The sequence below is a fragment of the Linepithema humile genome, chromosome 2 (assembly GCF_040581485.1).
Source record: "Linepithema humile isolate Giens D197 chromosome 2, Lhum_UNIL_v1.0, whole genome shotgun sequence".
NCBI lineage: Eukaryota > Metazoa > Arthropoda > Insecta > Hymenoptera > Formicidae > Linepithema > Linepithema humile.
Window position 1 is genome coordinate 4,653,874 of NC_090129.1, and position 17,258 is coordinate 4,671,131.

A 17,258-nucleotide genomic window follows, 5' to 3' on the forward strand; every position below is an offset into this window, starting at 1 on the left:
TTAATCTGTTGACTTATTCTCGCTTGCTGGAGCATATAATTGCATCTTGTTTTGTTTCCGTTGGTATATTTAGGTTTATACGAGTTTAAATTGTCTCACGGAGACGATTCAGATTTGATATTATATTGAAAATAGTAAAAATAATGTTTCTCATTTTCAGTATTTTTTATCGTGCGTGTAAAACTTTGATTTAAAAATGTTTTCTCATTATTTTATAAGAGATTTATATTTTAGATATAAATTGCTTTAATTTTTAATTTGAATAAATAAATTTGTGCTAAAAAAAAGTAATAAAAACCGAATCCGTCGTCAATGAGTTTGTGTTAAATAAATTAATTTCTTCTAGAAAAGATATGTATCTATCATATTCTAGCTGAAATTAATATCACCATATTTACTCTCTATGTTTTTTATGAACATTTTATGAGTTATCGAATACTGCATTAAGTTCCTTGGTATTTCAGTGGTATTTCATGTTTTCTGTGGAAGTAGCACAACTTATCCTTTCCATAATCCTGACGATGGAATGTCTAATAAAGATATATCTGCTTCTACGGAATAATCAATTCAAATAAAATTGCAATATATAGATGCTTGTTAGTCGAATAGTTTAAATTACCTGAAAAATTGACGTTGCCATCTTTAAGATTTCTCATTGAAAATTTCTAATTTTGAATCTTCTATTAATAGATTATTCAAAAAGTGTTCAATATTCATTTTCTTAATCAAAAACACTCCTCGAATATACACGCCTGAAAGCGGTATCACCCGGTATCTCAGGGACATTTTGTATCCAAGGGGAAAGAGAGAGAGAGAGAGAAGGAGAGAGAGAGAGGCGGCCAAATCGAATCTACTCTCGCAAACTACAATCTTCATTCAGAGTCGCCCCCGCATTCTTCCGTGTGACGTCATAGAAAGTAGTCGGAGCATTCACTACCCCGCGTGCGCGCGAGCACGATAGGCGGAGCGGCAGACAAGGAGATCTAGGATGCGCGTACACGGACACAATGGTCCAGAAGCATATATCCCTCGCTGAGTAGCGACGACAGCAGAGGGCTTCGCACTGGCTTGTTGTCCTCCTGCATCCCCTGAGTATTGCTGACGTTGCCGTTGCTGCGGTTGCTATTGCTGCTGCTCCGCTGCTGCTGCTGCTGCTGCTGCTGCTGCTGCTGCCACCTCCAGCACTGCCGCTCCTCCGCCTTTCACTCGCGCGGGCTCAGTTCGCTGGTGCCCCTCATCAGCAGCGGGTCTCTTCGAACGACGTGCAACCAGTTTGACGTAGCTAGCTGTCAGATCCAACGCATTTTCTAGGTACATGTCCCGCGCCTTTGACATTACCCATGTGTCTCTTCCAAATTCGTTCGTCCATTGTCGCCTCCGTTTGAGTGTTCTCGCAAATACGTTCGTCTCCAAGAAACGCACCTGTAGAGCAGCGCGGATGCTAGTTTCTTCGTCATTATTGCGTCTTACGCGACTCGCGGAAGAGTGCCGATCGGGACGCGCGATTTCGTTCCGATTCTCTTCGGGAAGTGGATAGTTTTCGAAAAAAAGGGTCAGAAAGAGATCTCCGCCACAATGTACTCAATCTCTTAAATGGCACATTCATGAATTTTTTTTTTTTTCTTTCGTGTGCCAACGTTAATAGAGCATTTCACCGAAGAAGACAGTAAATAGCGTGTTCAGTGTGCGTGCCGAATCGCAATACAAGTGTTCTTTCGCCATCACACATCGTTTCGTGTTCAAAACAAAAACGCGTACTTCATATTTTCCGGTGGCTCGGTTATTTCTTACGTGGGTGGCTCTAATGATAAGGTTTAAAAACGCAATTTACGTGAGTAAATTTACGTGAGTAACCCTTCTATTATGATGCACCGACACGTATTTTTAGCATGCGAAATTGCCTCTTCTTATCATCTACAAACAAGTTTGCCAGCTGTACTATGTTTTTAGCGTATCGTGCGGTTTCATTGTTTTACAATGAAGTAATGCAAAATAATAGCACCGCGAATATACAAGCGAGGAAGCGTAATCTCGCTTTCTCCGGCGAAAATTTCTTAAATTAATGTTCGGAATTTCTGGAGCTGTTAGCATAAGTAACATAATTTAGAAAAATGTCGTCACACATATAGTGTTCATTACGAATAAATACAATATAGAAGCAGGATGTTTGAAAACACCGCTCTTCCGCAGTACAGGCTCTCGTGTCAATAAGCAGTAATAGCGGCTTACCTTGTGTGCGTCGCCAGCATATCCATGATCTTGATTGTGCGCAATATCTGATAAAGATAATAGCTTGTTTTGTTATTTCGAAGTATTATTTGTCATAATTTTCGACGATATCGAATAAAGATTATTCTAGTTGGGGAAAAAATAGCGTTCTCCAATTTACGTGCAAAATATTTATTCATCTTTCTTTACATCGTGATACGATTTCGTTATGAAATTCATAAATAACCTACGGAAAATATTGATACGAATAAATACGACGGCTACATTTTATTATTGTTATTTAATTTTGTTGTTTCTTATTTGTATTCAATCATTTTTAATTTTGATAGTGCGTGTCTCTTAATTTCTTCTAATTGTGACCTTCATGAATCGATGTCACTTTCTCGAGCGTTGTGTATATATATATATATATATATATATATATATATATATATATACATACACGTTCTAGGATTATTGCCGTTCCTTTCATCTGTGATCTTCAAGCAGCTGCGGGAGACTGTCCGCAATAAAATTTTGATTAAAGGCCATCCTTTTTCGCAATTAATTAAAATTCGACATTGATCTTCCACATATTGTGTGTGAAACGCATATTTAAGTTTCATATTACGAAAGGCTACTTGTGATAAAAAACAAATAACTATCGCGCAACTGTTGTGACATTTAATTACTGATAGATACTGAACTTTTGAAAAATTATCAATGTTTCCGCATACTTATGGAAAATTGATCTCGAACGGGTCAAACAATTCGCATATGAATGAAATGGAGATTTAATTGTGCTACTATCAATAATTATTAGTATTAATGAATCCGGTTTGTGACATAAATACTTTCAACAAAAAACCGTGTTACCGATTATCTAGAACATATAAGGAGACTTGATAGTAATCGATTAACTGGTGTTTGGCGACAAATTGGCGCCGCATGAAGGTCTGTTCAACCCGCAGCGGAATATAAGCGGGATAATTCACCATGAATGTGTGATATCATTATTAGTCGTGATGAGTGACGGCTTTAAAAAATGACTTGATGATTTTGCTAAAAATAAAAATCGAGTGCAGATTAATCAAACGATCAATCTTTCAACTGTCTTTTGCTACATTAAATCTTTTATTTCTCTTGTATTTTTTCAACAATGATGATTTTAGAAAACATTGAATATCGAATCATTAAAATTGCAATAATAAAAAAAATTAAATGTATATTTTATTTTATAAAAATTTGTGCCGCACATCAGATTTGACTTTTATCAATCGATTTCTATCCTGATTTGATTATATATTCGAGAATTATTAATGTTATATTTAAAAAAAAAAGTTGTTCTGAGTTCGAAATACGAAATTTTGATGCGTTATGCTTTTTTAAACAACACAAACATAGCTACGTATGAAAGTTAGCAGCCGAGGGCTGCGAATGAATACTACGCGCTGGTTCGCGTACGCTGCGCACCCGGACGTAACCCCGTGGCATTTCTCGCGCTGTGCACTCGTATACTTTGAGTACCGTGACATAGATATTCGCTGAAGGGCGCGCTCGACGATGCACTCGTCGGAAATTTGCGCGATGCATGCGAGATGCTAAAGCGTTTTTTTACCTTTACTGACCTTTAATCTTGCGGGGGTCAAAGCGTGACATTGTATCGTCAGTTGCAACATCATAAGATGAAAATTGCAAGGTTTACCGGCACGATACGAATTTTAAAAGCAGACGGATTTTTAGCATATACGAAGAATTTTATTGCATTTTATTAGTTCTGTGTACACACAAAAATTAATATAACAGTTGAGAAAAAGCTGTAAAGCTCTGCAATTAAAAATTATGATGCGCATATATGATGATAAATTTTTCATCAAAAATTAATTTGAGGAATAATTTATTTATTTGAAAATAACAAAAAATTATTTATATTTTTTTATATTTTATAAATATCTTTATACATCACATTTAAAACTTTTTGCAACGAAAACCTTTTCTTAATTGTGTTATCTTTGTGAAAAGATAGCATTCGTAGCATTCATGAATATAATTTCACTTTATCCCGAGAAGAACTTTATTGCTAAAAAATTTCTTTTGTGTTTATTACAGTGTGGCTCTTTGGAAATCGGCGAGGAACGCCAGCGTCGGGTCGCTATGATGGAGTCGCTCTGCCAGGTAAACGGCAGTAAGACCAACGGCATGAGCAATGGAGATCTTAACAACGAGACGAACAACAATAATACGAACAATAACAACAACAACACTACCCAGAATAACAACAACAACAATAACAGCAATGCCTCCGATTGCACGGATCCTCAACAGAGGCTGGCGGTGCTCAGCTTCGAGCAGGTTCGCCGTCTAAATGATGTGATGAACGAAGTTGTCAGCATCCACGGCCGGGGCAACTTCCCCACGTTGGAGGTGCGGTTGAGTGACCTCGTGACAGTGGTGCGCAGCAAGCTGGAGACCGATCCGAGCAACGGGGGCGCCGGCATGAGGGTGCGCGACATCCGACTGAACGGAGGCGCCGCGTCCCACGTGCTGGCCACCGAATCTCAGCCCTATAACGACCTAGACCTTATCTTCGCGGTTGAGCTGTCCAGCGGCCGCAATTACGACAAGGTCAAGGCCGCGGTGCTCGGCTCTCTGTTCGACCTGTTGCCGGAGGGCGTGAGTCGCAAACGCATCACCACGTGCAGCCTAAAAGAAGCGTACGTGAGTAAAATGGTGAAGGTGAACAACGACGGTGACCGATGGTCTCTGATCTCCCTCGGCAACTCCCGGGGCCATCGGAACGTCGAGCTCAAGTTCGTCGACTCGATGAGACGACAGTTCGAGTTTTCCGTCGACTCCTTCCAGATCGTTCTCGACTCCCTACTGCTGTTCTACGAGTGCAGCAAGCTGCCGATCGCCGAGAACTTCTACCCCACCGTCGTGGGCGAGTCCGTCTACGGTGATTTCCAAGAGGCGCTGTACCATCTGCACAAAAAGCTGATCTCGACGAGGCATCCCGAAGAGATACGCGGCGGCGGCCTGCTCAAATACTGTAACCTGCTAGTGAAAATGTACAAACCATCTCAGCCGGATTACATAAAGACGCTCGAGCGGTACATGTGCTCGAGATTCTTCATAGACTTCCCGGACATAGGGCAGCAGCGCTCGAAACTCGAGAATTATTTGTGGAATCACTTCGTCGGACCCGAGGAGGAGGCTCTCAAGTACCAGTACCTGATGCTGTTGCACAGCGTCGTCGAGGAGTCTACCGTCTGTTTGATGGGCCACGAACGACGGCAGACGCTCGCCTTGATTCAAAACCTTGCCTACCAGGTGCTCTGCCAGGAGCAGCAGCAGCGGCTGACAAGTCATCAGCAGGCGCCGCAGGGTCCGCCTGCCACTTACGTTTACGCCAACGGCTATTACTACGCGCCTGTAATACCCACGGCGCCGTGCTATACTTGCACCTGCAACTGGATGGCATGCTCGTCGTGATGCGACAGCATCGAAGATAATACTGTATCCGTAGACGCCACCACCACCGCCGCCGCCGCCGCCGCCGCCGCCGCCGCCGCCGTCGTCATCGGTTCCGCCGATGCTATCAGGACGAATGCCGTCGTCGATTGTTGCGGCGTCAACGAATCTAATTACGATTCTTACCAATCATTAATCGGCACCTCTGATCATTGGTACCAGAGGTACGAGTGCGGGATCTATTATTTATGTACCTATGGCCTTTATTGTCCTCTCGAGGAGCCCGGGGATTTTTGTTGCGCTTACGCTTCTTTCCAAGATCCCGAGGCTGCGGCGAAGGACGAGGCAGACGGCATCAATAATTCCCTGTCCAACACCAAAGGATCCAAGCTCCTCAGTTGACGTTCGGCGGACTTGTCACGGTGATGCAAGCTTAGATGCGGCATGGTGTAAGAAGAAAATCATCTTCAACACCGAGAACAATCAGATCGGCGGACGCGGGAACAACGAAGATCGTGGATCGAAAAGATAGCGTGCCCGGGGCGGCGGGTATATGATGTCCAACGAGGAGGAGGTAGACAACGTGCGGAGCGATTTGCTCATCGCGAATCTATTATCGCGAATGTCGCTTTTTAGGCACTGATAAGCGTTCGGTGGTGGTCGCTGCAGCGAAGATAAAATCAAATGCTGGTATCGGGTTACGGTTGCGATAAAACGAAAGACTAAGCTTCTCCAGAAACAATGTGTTGTGCCTAAAAACAAAAATAAAAGAAGAACAATCGGAAGACATTCATAGATGGTTTTGGGAGGTGGAAAAAGAAAACGTTTCTCCGACGCGTTGGAAAATTAATGTAATCACAGGCAAGAGATGGTTTTAGATTAGTAGAGCGAGTGCCGTTTTCATTGACTAAGCGCGAATCTTTGGGACAATTGATATCGGTATCGTCCCGTCACGAAAGTCGTCGACAAAACGAACGCCGAGGTTACACACAGCAGACTCTGGACGACGACGCTGTATTTGGAGAGATAACAGGAGCGGAAGAAGAACCGGAGGATGCGAGGTGTCACGGCGGAACCATCATACAAACAAGAAGGAAAGTGTGTAGATAAAGAAAAGAAAAAAAAAACGAATCAACAAACGCAAGATCCAGCAAATCCCAATTCGGTTACGAGAGAGACGCGCGTCCCCCCTGTTTCGATCTTTCGTTGCTTTTCCGTTTTGTTTTTCTCTCGCAGGGGAAGAAGGGAAGAAAAGGGAAGTAGTTTGGTGAGGGAGTAAAAACGCGTTGCGGGCGCGTGGCGTTTGGTTACGGAGAAAAAAAATACATATATAAATATAACTATATTTAACTATACAGATATATGTATAAATCTATGTATAAATAATTAATGTGTGGCTGTGAACACATTTCATTTAGATATTGTGTATAACTTGATAAGATTTAAGTCGAGAAGATGATGTAGCGGTGGCACAACCGGTGCACCGGCGAGGAATAGGGAGAAAGATAGGTAGGGAGTGAGAGAGAACGAGCAGTAATGCGCGGGTCGAAAGGGAAACGCTTCCGAGACGTTTCTTTCTTTCATTTCTGCGAGAACGCGGGCGAGCGTACATACACACATATACACACATACAGACATATCTACATACACTGGACGTGTCTGACCGACCGTGCTTTTCTTTAACGATAGATACCATATGAGTGAAAAAGGAATAGAAAGGAATGGCATTTCAAGGGGGAAGAAAAAAAAAAAAGTATAATTGCAATTGCTTTTTCAATGGAAGACGATTCGGTCTTTCTGTAAAAGTCTTTAAAACGTAATACAACCAGCAACGAAAGAAAACTTCGAAACGCTAAACGTTCAGCGGAAACGTTAAAGGTGGATATTTGGAGTTGGAAAAGTATTTGAGAATGTTTTCGACATTTGAAAGCAATCCAGAGGTGAAGAGTGTAATCCCGTGTATTGTCAACGTACCGTTTTGATACGTTTTAGGATACGCTATCATCGTGCCATTGTTCCGACAATCGCATATCGTATGCGTAGCTCGTGTGTGAAATTCGCGTCGCTATTTTTCGATACGCGCCAAGTGATTTGCTTCGATTCTCTCCCATTTAAAAAACCGCTGCATTTATCACATTTTTTTTTTTTTTTGGAATCTTTTTTTTAATTTTTTTACGTTACTCATACATTGTACATCGTTAGGAGAAACCGCGGTTATCAGCGACACGCCGTATACAAGGGAGTAATTTCAATTTCCATGTTCTTGCAGCCTGAAATCGCGGCGCGCGCGTGTTAAGGGAAGCGGAAAAAGGGGGATGACGACACGCGGGGGAAAGACGGGACGGAGAAACGAGGGAGCGAGATAGACGGAAGCGTAGGAAGGTTTCGCGTGGAGCCATTCCCCGTCTGTATACACATTGAAAAGAATACGACCTCGTGTAGGACAAGAAAAAAAAAAAAAAAAAAGAAAGGGTGAGGAAGGCCGTGACACGCGAATCCCTCACCGAAGCAAGGGATGTCGCGAGCGCGTTAACATGACGGATCAGCCGATCGGTATAACCAGCTCCGGTGTCTCTCGTAACGACGACGGCGGCTTGCGCAACTTTCTTCATTAGATGTCGTAAATATTTAATATATACCGTGAGCGGGAGTGCTGTCGACGGAGCGTTTGCATCCGCGCGTGTATATGCGTGTTATACATACGCGGAGGCAACCCCCCCTCCCCCCGCCCCTACCCACCTGACAAACGTGGCCGACCAGGGTTCATCCTTATATGCGTGTACGTGGATATAAAATATATATATGTATATATACGCATTATATACTTATATACGTGCACGCATGTATGTACTCTTACGTTACGCTTCTCCATCTTTTTCTCCTCTTCCGTCTCTTCATCGTATCTCCCCCACCCCTCCCCCTCGTTCACTCCTTCCCTCTTTCGCGAGGTGTGTTGTGTGTGTGTGTGTGTGTTTGTGTGTGTGTGTGTGTGTGTGTGTCCGTTTACGTGCGTATCCGTATCGACTGGTGACCCCGTTAAGTTAGTTCGCTCGCTAACAGGCCTCGTTTGCCTCGCTCGCTCACTCTTACTTTCAGTTCGCGAGCGAAAGTAAAGGCCTAATAAAAAGCCTCGCAAACTGGTTTTTCAGGTATATCGCATGTTAATGCTAAGGAGATCCAGCCGCCGGCGCAGCCGGAGTGCCTCTATCGCCTATCGCTCTACTACCACCGCTGTCCCCCCTTAGAGCGCTCCCCCCCCCCTTCCTCCCTCTGCCCCTTCTCCTTCCTGGACGCCTCGCGACTCGAGAGGCTGCTGATCGCACCGCGACGAACCTATTTCGCGCCGCGTCTCCTCGCCTCGCGAGTTTCCGCAAACGCGAACTTCTGGGGAAAGCATCCTTCTTCTGGCACGGTTTGTTCGTTGATCAATACGAAATGTTTTGCATATCGCCGTCGAGTGTCTACAATGCGCCGGATTTACGTGATTCGATTCTAAATTTTGACGAAATTCTATATGCTTTGCGACGTACGATGGGAGAAAATGATGAGGCACGTAATAAGAATGTTATTGTTATATTTCGTCAATTGTAAATATCTTCAAAATGCAACAAGATAATTGGTTATATAAATCTAAATTATGATCTAATCGTTGTAGCTTACGATCGTTGAAACTTGTTGAATTTAACTTCCATCAAAAAAATTCTCTTGTTTCGCATACCTCAATTTTTATATTCGATAAGAAAACATTTGTTATATATAAATATATATATATATATGTATATTATCAATTGTAAAATATGTTGAAGACATAAAACGGGATCATGACGACGATAATGATAGGATCATAATCCAAATTTGTTCTAATTATTGTAGTTTATGATCGTTGAACTTACATTGACGGTTCAATATGTGTTTTATGTTGGAAAAATATAACGATCAACATGAAGCTTCGTATCGTGAACGCCTCCTAGAAGCGAGCTTCACTAATAACTTTAAGTTAAAGACATCGTACCGTGTCTCCTCTTTTGCGTCATATCCGAGCCACTCGCGGTGATCGGCAAATCAATCTACGATGAGAATCCAAGATGAGTCGGCTGTCGGCAAAATTAAAGCCTTCCGTTGTCTATAAAAGGCGACGAGCTCGTCGAACGAATTCTAATTTTTTTTTTTTTTTTGTGCTCGTCGCTTCCCATCGCTTTTAAACGGCGACGCGAACGGACTCGCGAATAACGTTCAGCAAATATAAATACTTTTTCGTAAGTTATTTTTTTTTTTTTTTCGAACCTCTTGGTTCGTTTTATATGTAACATATATCGATACGTGATCTATTTCAGAATTTCGACTTAACAGCACCTCGTAAATGACTTTTACGCTGTCATTTACTGTTGGGATGGTGATCGTGTATAATTATTATAAATTTAATTATTAAAAGAAATTTCTATACAAAAGTTTGGCACAATCTGGAGCTATTTGATAAGAGAATCACAATTATAAACCTAACCACAATTAGCCGGCGGATTTATCCAAAAGTGGTAGTAAGAAGTGAGACTGATAGTTGTCAGAACTGCAAAATCAAACGATTATTTTTGTGCTGACAGATTGAACTTTGTTGATTCTTGTGGTGTTTTTATATATGATTTATTAAATAACCGTTTCACACATTGAGAAGGAAGTGAAAAAACTTTTTGATAATTATTGTTCGCGCGTTTTTGTCTGATAGAAATTTTTGATAAAGAATTTGTGTAGATGGCACGTTTATTAATCATTGTATTTATGTTGATTTGAACACGTGTCTAGAATTGAAAAAATTCACGCGAATAGACGGAACATGTGTCGACTTATCGAAATAATTAACTGTGGCTGCGATAAGTTCCGGAGCTAATTGCCATGATCAAGGATACGTTGATTACAACTCAGCGATAAACGAGTGTAATATTGCAACTTTTGCAGATAGAATGTAGATAGAATACCATTACACACATCTATAGTAAGAGAGATAATGATACGAAGCAGATATATATATATATATATGTGTGTATATGTATTCTATATATGGAAAAAATCTCGACAAGTTTGCAATTAATCAACGTGAAAGCTAATTCGTTTATAGATATAGATTTAATCAATCGCGTTAATCAAAATTTAATATTAGCGAAGAAGAAAAAAAAGGAATGGGTACAAGAAGTGTTAATCGAGTGATTTTTCGTTTACTTTTATGTCGGCAACATTTTGATAGCTCGCACGTTGAATCGAATAAAAGTTGAAAATTAATATAGACTCGATATATTAAAGTTAATACACACATTATGCGTAAATTTGAGATAATAATTTTCCTCAAGTACATAATAACGACCGAAGAACCGAACTGCGATCTTCAGGCTGCATATTATCATGTTAATCGTTACGACGGAGAAAAAGAGAGAAAAAATACGGCGTATCGACAGCATTACAACGTTTAAGGAAATAAAACGATATTAATAGCGTCGTGCCGGGATCGTCGTGAAATTAACAGTATAAGAGGAAGGATCAAAATGAGAATATCTTCATACGCGAGTATAAATTAAAGTGAATACCCAAAAAGACTGACGGAACGAGAAGATTTAAAAGACTTAATCTTTTTATTCGAGCAATTTAAATTTACAGTGCTCTTGCGATTTTGTTAAAATGTCGAATTGAATATACCTTCGAAAAGAAATCTTAAAGGGAGAAAACGTTCTGAAAACTTTGTAAATTTTAAAAGCGTGCAATAAAACATAAATTAAGATTGTTATGAAAGTATTCGTGAAGCGCGTAAAGTAAAAAGGTAAAGATTTTAATTAGTAAAATGTGCAAAAGAATATATATATATATATGATCGTTGTGTTTATGTGATTGATTCTTCCAATCAAATTCTGTAAACTCGAGAGACTGAAGCGAATCCGGAAGGAGTCGAGTCCTTCGCCCTCTCGAAATCGATCGTCATCAATAATTTCGTTCTCTCGTTATGTTTGTCTTTCATTGTCAATCGTGACACCCCCTGATTTTTCATTTAAGCGCTTTAAGCTCCACGGTTTTTTTTTCCTTTTTTATATCTATGTACTATATATATATGTATGCATATATTTCTTGAAAGGTATGGAGGACACACACGTCCATGTTACATTATCGTTATATTTTAATACAAGAAAATGCGACACTAATAAATCTATCTCTATTAATATGTGTAACGCCTAATGAAACGCTCTATAACGTAATTAAATGGTAATTAAAGAAAACCTAGCACAGCCGCAGAGAAAGGAGAGGTGTATTAAAAATAAAAAAAGAACGCTACTATCGTCCTTAGTGTTTACTAGATTACTCGTTACGACTTTTAATCCTTTAGTAAGTCCTAAACTACTACGCGCGCGCGCAAAAGAGGGAGAAAGAGAAGGAAGAACAATCGGAGGGTGCCGAGGGACTTAGAAACGACGTTAAATGACACGGGGAGACGGATATACATATATGTACATACATATACTTTACGTACACGTCAATAGAAGTAAAACATATATACGTATATATAACTACGTCCAGAGACGAGTTAAGAGCAGTTTGGGGGCACGCGCCCGGGGAAATCGCGTCCTAAATAGAAGGGGGGCAAGGTTTAATAAGGGGTCCAAAAACAATCGGGGGAAATCGCGGTCAGCTCGCCTTTCCCGCGACGAACATTTTCTAATTTCTAATTTCCGTACGTAGCGTCTTCTTCTTGTTTTTTTTTTTTTTTTTTTTTAAAGACACGAGACAACGTCGCCGAGACTTAACTCGCCGCTGGACTCGTCCGCACGTCGTGCATATGTGTGTGTGCGCATACTCGAATCAAGGTACATGCATTGCCTCGTTCACGATATACGCGAATACGTTCGCCGCGATCGGCTGGAAAAGAGAGGGGAGAAAGAGAGAGAGAGAGAGAGAGAGAGAGAGAGAGAGAGAGAGAGAGAGAGAGAGAGAAAGAGAGAGAGAGATATTGCGAACCCTTTTGCAATTTTAGGGTAACCCCGGCGAAATACGCCTAAATACGCGGAAATCGCGCATACCTACACGTTCGTATGTATACATATATTCGAGGATCCTTCGAGTCGACGTCGCTCGGAATCTGTGAGAGATAATCAACACTCGCGTCGACTTGGCGAGCTCACACTCTATACGGTACACGCATTGCATGGGCGCACAGCGATAAAAATTGCGATAACATTGATTCAATTTGGCTAAAACGATGTTAAAGCTGACCGATCAGTTCGGTCTGCTGCGCGAAGGCGATTTTAAAGATTCGAAATATTTCTTGAATTGGTTGTGATTGTATATAGTTAGCCTTTGACTGTGTTAGTTAACGTTAGATAAGTAAATAACTATTATATCGTAAGTGAATAAATATAGATTAAATGAATAACAAAAAAAATTGAGAAAAGCTATTAAAATTACAAACAATTACAAATTGCTGTTGACTTTCGTAACGCTAGACTTGTAATAAGGATAAGGTATGAATTAGTAAATAAGTGCGGGAACAGCGACGTCGACTTGATTGGATTCGCGACAAATAAATAATAATAATAATAATAATAATAACAGTAATAATAATAATAATAATAAAAGTAATGATAAGACCTCTCGAGATAAACAATATTCTTGCCTCGTCCGTTAATTAAATGCGACACGTGTGGAAGGTAAGATCATCTGGCCCCAAATATTTCATGAAAATCATAAGACTCGTATAAAGTATGTGTATAAAGGCAACGCTATTTTTTGTGGCTAGATTAAGATGTAAAATAATAAAAAGGAGAAAAATTCTATGCGAAAATTGAATTCTATCGGTCTATAGTTGAAGGTAGTTGATATAAATTAGATATAAAATAATTAAATTTGCGAGAAAAGATCTATCTGTAAAATCTAATAATCGTTTTCTTGTACGACATCGTCGCTCTACGATCGTCATGAAGACACACAAGCGCGATTGGCTAACAATTCTGATAATCGACTCGCGCGATTGCCGCGAGTGCTTAAAATTAACATCATTTGATAATGTGTGATTTCACGTACCATCGGATTGCGGATTTTAGCCAACAGCGAGTAGATCCGTAATTAGCGATTATAGTTTTAGATGCCATCGTGAGCGGCGAACGAATCGAGATTGCCTTGCGAATGAAATGCTTTAATTTGACAAGTTACAGAATGAAAACTCCGGTGAGCCGTTACACAGCGCGTACGTTATTTAGCGCGGAGCCGCACGCATAGCTAATTAGATAATTACGACTGCAAATTGTCGGGAAAATACATCAGCGCGAGCGCACCTTCACTGGGTCAATTCGACTACTCGCGCTAATTGGTCCACAGCGGGTACTCGGACGGCCGAGACAGCAAATAATTGAGTAATCCGAATTTATTCAGTTGTTCGGCAAGACTTAACCAACATTGTAGATTGTTGGTTGCCACTTCACTTGCCTCTCTTATACGAATGATTCAAACGCTGGATATAAAATAATTTTACAGTCACAGCGAGTGTAATTTATGGAAGTGCCGGCGGAAATTCTTTTCAATTTATTAATAACATCAATTTATAAAGAGTGATAATTCTTATTAATCAATCATTATTCCTGATAAATTAACTTGATTTATCTGTTGTGCAATACTGATAGAAAAAAAAAAAAAATCAAAGAATCAGTTTTTTTGAGATCATCGTTTTCGTATATTTTCTTAAAATTTTACGGCATTTTCGTGATCGATGATATTCGACACGCTATTCGCTTGCTGAGTGCTCGCGCGGACTTTATCAAATAAGATTAATAAACGAGTCGCGCTGCTCGATCCTCTCATGCCCAATTGATTATCGATTAAATTCGATAATTACGCGTTGATCGTGACAATGTCATACCGTAAAAATTTCCTCTACTTCTGTAATGTGCATTAATCGATGTTTGCATTATCTAAAAATTATACTTAACCTATAGCAATAATAAATGCAAATATGATTTGTAGAGCGCGATTTAATAAATATGGAATAAAATAAAAATTGCAAGGAGCTAATATCTTTAATCTGATATTTAAAGTTCATCGAAAAGTCAATCCTTTCATTTCCCGTTGCAGTCGCAAAAATAAATTTAATTAATTACAAATTTATGTAATTGTGCAATTAAGATTAGTAAGATCAGTTTCTACGAGTCGCAATATCCTTTTCCCAGTAATCACTCATTCGCGTATATGAACAAAAAAAAAGTTGATTTTTTTATATATTTTATCGTTTCGTCGAATTTGTTGCTATCGTTCATCTTTGATGCAGATTTCTGATAACGGATTGCGATTAAACCGTACTTACGATTATGTCTCCTTATCCTTGATTTTCAATTGTAAATCGAAGTTTATACACACTTGCTTTCATTGTGACATTGAGATATCTCTACCGCTTTATTCAGATTAGAAGTGGAATTTCGGGGCAACGCACGATATCGAGTCATCGAAGATAATTATCGAGTAATCTCTTCTGGATAATTTCGAAATACCAGTAATTTTGATTGACATACGCGAAGATCACGTGGCATGAGAGGCGCGTAGTGCGGCTTACGATATTAAACATCGATGATAGTTTCCGTTTCTGTCGTGATGGATCCTCAGTGATGCCAGATATGCTCTTCAAAGATTTCTTTTATACGAGCCGAATCAAATTCCTCGCGGCGGATCCAAGAAAGAGGTTTTCACCGCAAAAAAAAAAGAGAAAACTGAAAAAAAAGTAAAAAAAAAAAAGGATACGCGCGAAGGAGGGAAAAATCGAATAAGTGCGAAGAGAACGAACTTGTGCGAAAAAGAATTTTTTCTCGGATGTTTACACGATAAAAACCTTCTTCCTTATCTTCTGGTTCCTCAAGAAAAGTCGAGTCAAAGAAATGGCGCGTTCCTGATCTGGCATCACTAACGGGGAAATAAACGGCTCGATCCTCCGGAAGTGCACGCCGTTTCCGGTCGCTCCAAGACAATCGGCTCGAGAATCATTGGGCCCCCTCCCCCTCGTTCTCGTTGTTTGGCGTTACAACGATCCTGCTTGATCGATGAAACTAAAATAAACTGATTTCGATTGTACCGGATGTGGTGTAAAATCGCCTTTTTTTCTATCGTTTTCTATTTATTGTATTTATTTAATTATTTTTATCCCTCACATATCATGGAAGATATTTCGATCGAGATCGTTGCATCGCTTTTTGCAAGGAACGACGTTGATGGCAGAGCAAATTTATGTTGATTTTGCAAGAGCGACCAATTGAAGATCGCGCGACGTGATGCGTTCTCTTCCGATTTTGTAGCTTGCATGCGAGAGGAAAAGCGCGCCACATCGATAAACCGCGGTTTGCTCGATAATTCTGCGATGATCGAAGCTACATTTGTAATTCAATTAATTGAGCAGAGGTATGTGAATGGAAATGCGAATTTCGGCTACAACAATATTTCAACGCAGCGTACTAAAGAGAGATCTCGTCCCTTCAACCATCCATTACAATTAAGTTATTACACTGATTAATGGCTGTAGTAGCCATTACTAGCGGCTAGATAAGTATAGTAACTGCGTTACGTGTATGTGTGTGCGTATGTGTGCATGTGTGTGCGCGCGCGTCTAAACCCAGGATTGCTGCGATGTGTAGCAGCGACGTAGTAATATCATAGTGCACTATATGATATTGTAACGAGAAATATCGTTGTGGCCGTAATTCGCGATAAGAAGCACCGCGCGTGCACCGATCGCGCTTTCCTCTCCGATGCACGATCATGCGATTTAATCCGGAAACGAGTGAATCGCGGAAGACGCTCTTTTCGATTTCGGATAAGAAGCAACAAAGGACACAGAGATCCCGCGTGGTTTCAAGTCCGGACTGATGACGCCGGAAGCTCTCGACGGTCCTGAGACGTCCGTCTAGACTTCCGGCGATCGATTGGAGCGGCCGCGACGCCACACAGGAGGATCGCGCTTTCGTATTATTTTTTTTTCCTCGCTTCTCCTCGCGCTTTTCCCTTTCCCGTCCTGCGGTATCCACTTTTTAACTCGAACGTTCCTCTTCGTTTCTCGTTCAGTCGTTTATTATCGGTTCTCGCCATCTTCCTCTCTTCAGATTCTCCTCGCGACGACCGGATCGACGGTCGATCTTAGGTTTACACACATACACACACTTGTAACACGACACACAAATGTACCTAATATGTATACACACACACATCCACACAATGCGAAGAAAAAAAAAAACAAGAAACAACAACGACGCACGCATATCGCGCGTACGGAATTTACGATGGTTATTGTTAACGAATGATTTACTGGTAATAATAATTATAATATTAAAGTTAACATTATCCGTTTGTATTTTAAGAAGGAGAATGTAAAATGGAAGGAAAGTGAAAGTGACAGAGAGAAAGAGAGTGCGAAAGAAAGGAAGTGAGAGAGAGAGGGAGAGAGCTATCTATTTCGTGCGATATCCGAGAGCATTAGTGGGCGCCAATCTGGTAAATTTCTTTTTTTATTTCTCTGACTTGCCCATGATTATATATATATATTCCCATATATAAAAATGTTATAAGAATACCTATAA

The 17,258-nt window shown here is 40.4% G+C and overlaps 1 protein-coding gene across 5 annotated transcripts in view; it reads left to right on the top strand.

Annotated features, from left to right (window-relative positions):
* The window catches only part of LOC105673872 (terminal nucleotidyltransferase 5C), a 105,840-nt gene extending 88,880 nt beyond the window's left edge, over positions 1 to 16,960 (top strand). For 4 of the 5 annotated variants that reach the window (XM_012369820.2, XM_012369821.2, XM_012369823.2 and 1 more), the window contains one exon: positions 4,318 to 16,960. In XM_012369820.2, coding sequence (XP_012225243.1) covers positions 4,318 to 5,700 — 1,383 coding nt within the window. In that variant the 3' untranslated portion in view covers positions 5,701 to 16,960. Of the gene's footprint in view, positions 1 to 1,158; positions 1,312 to 4,317 lie in introns of those variants that run through there. The other variant, XM_012369824.2, reaches the window with a different exon arrangement.
* Positions 16,961 to 17,258: the final 298 nt, after the last annotated feature.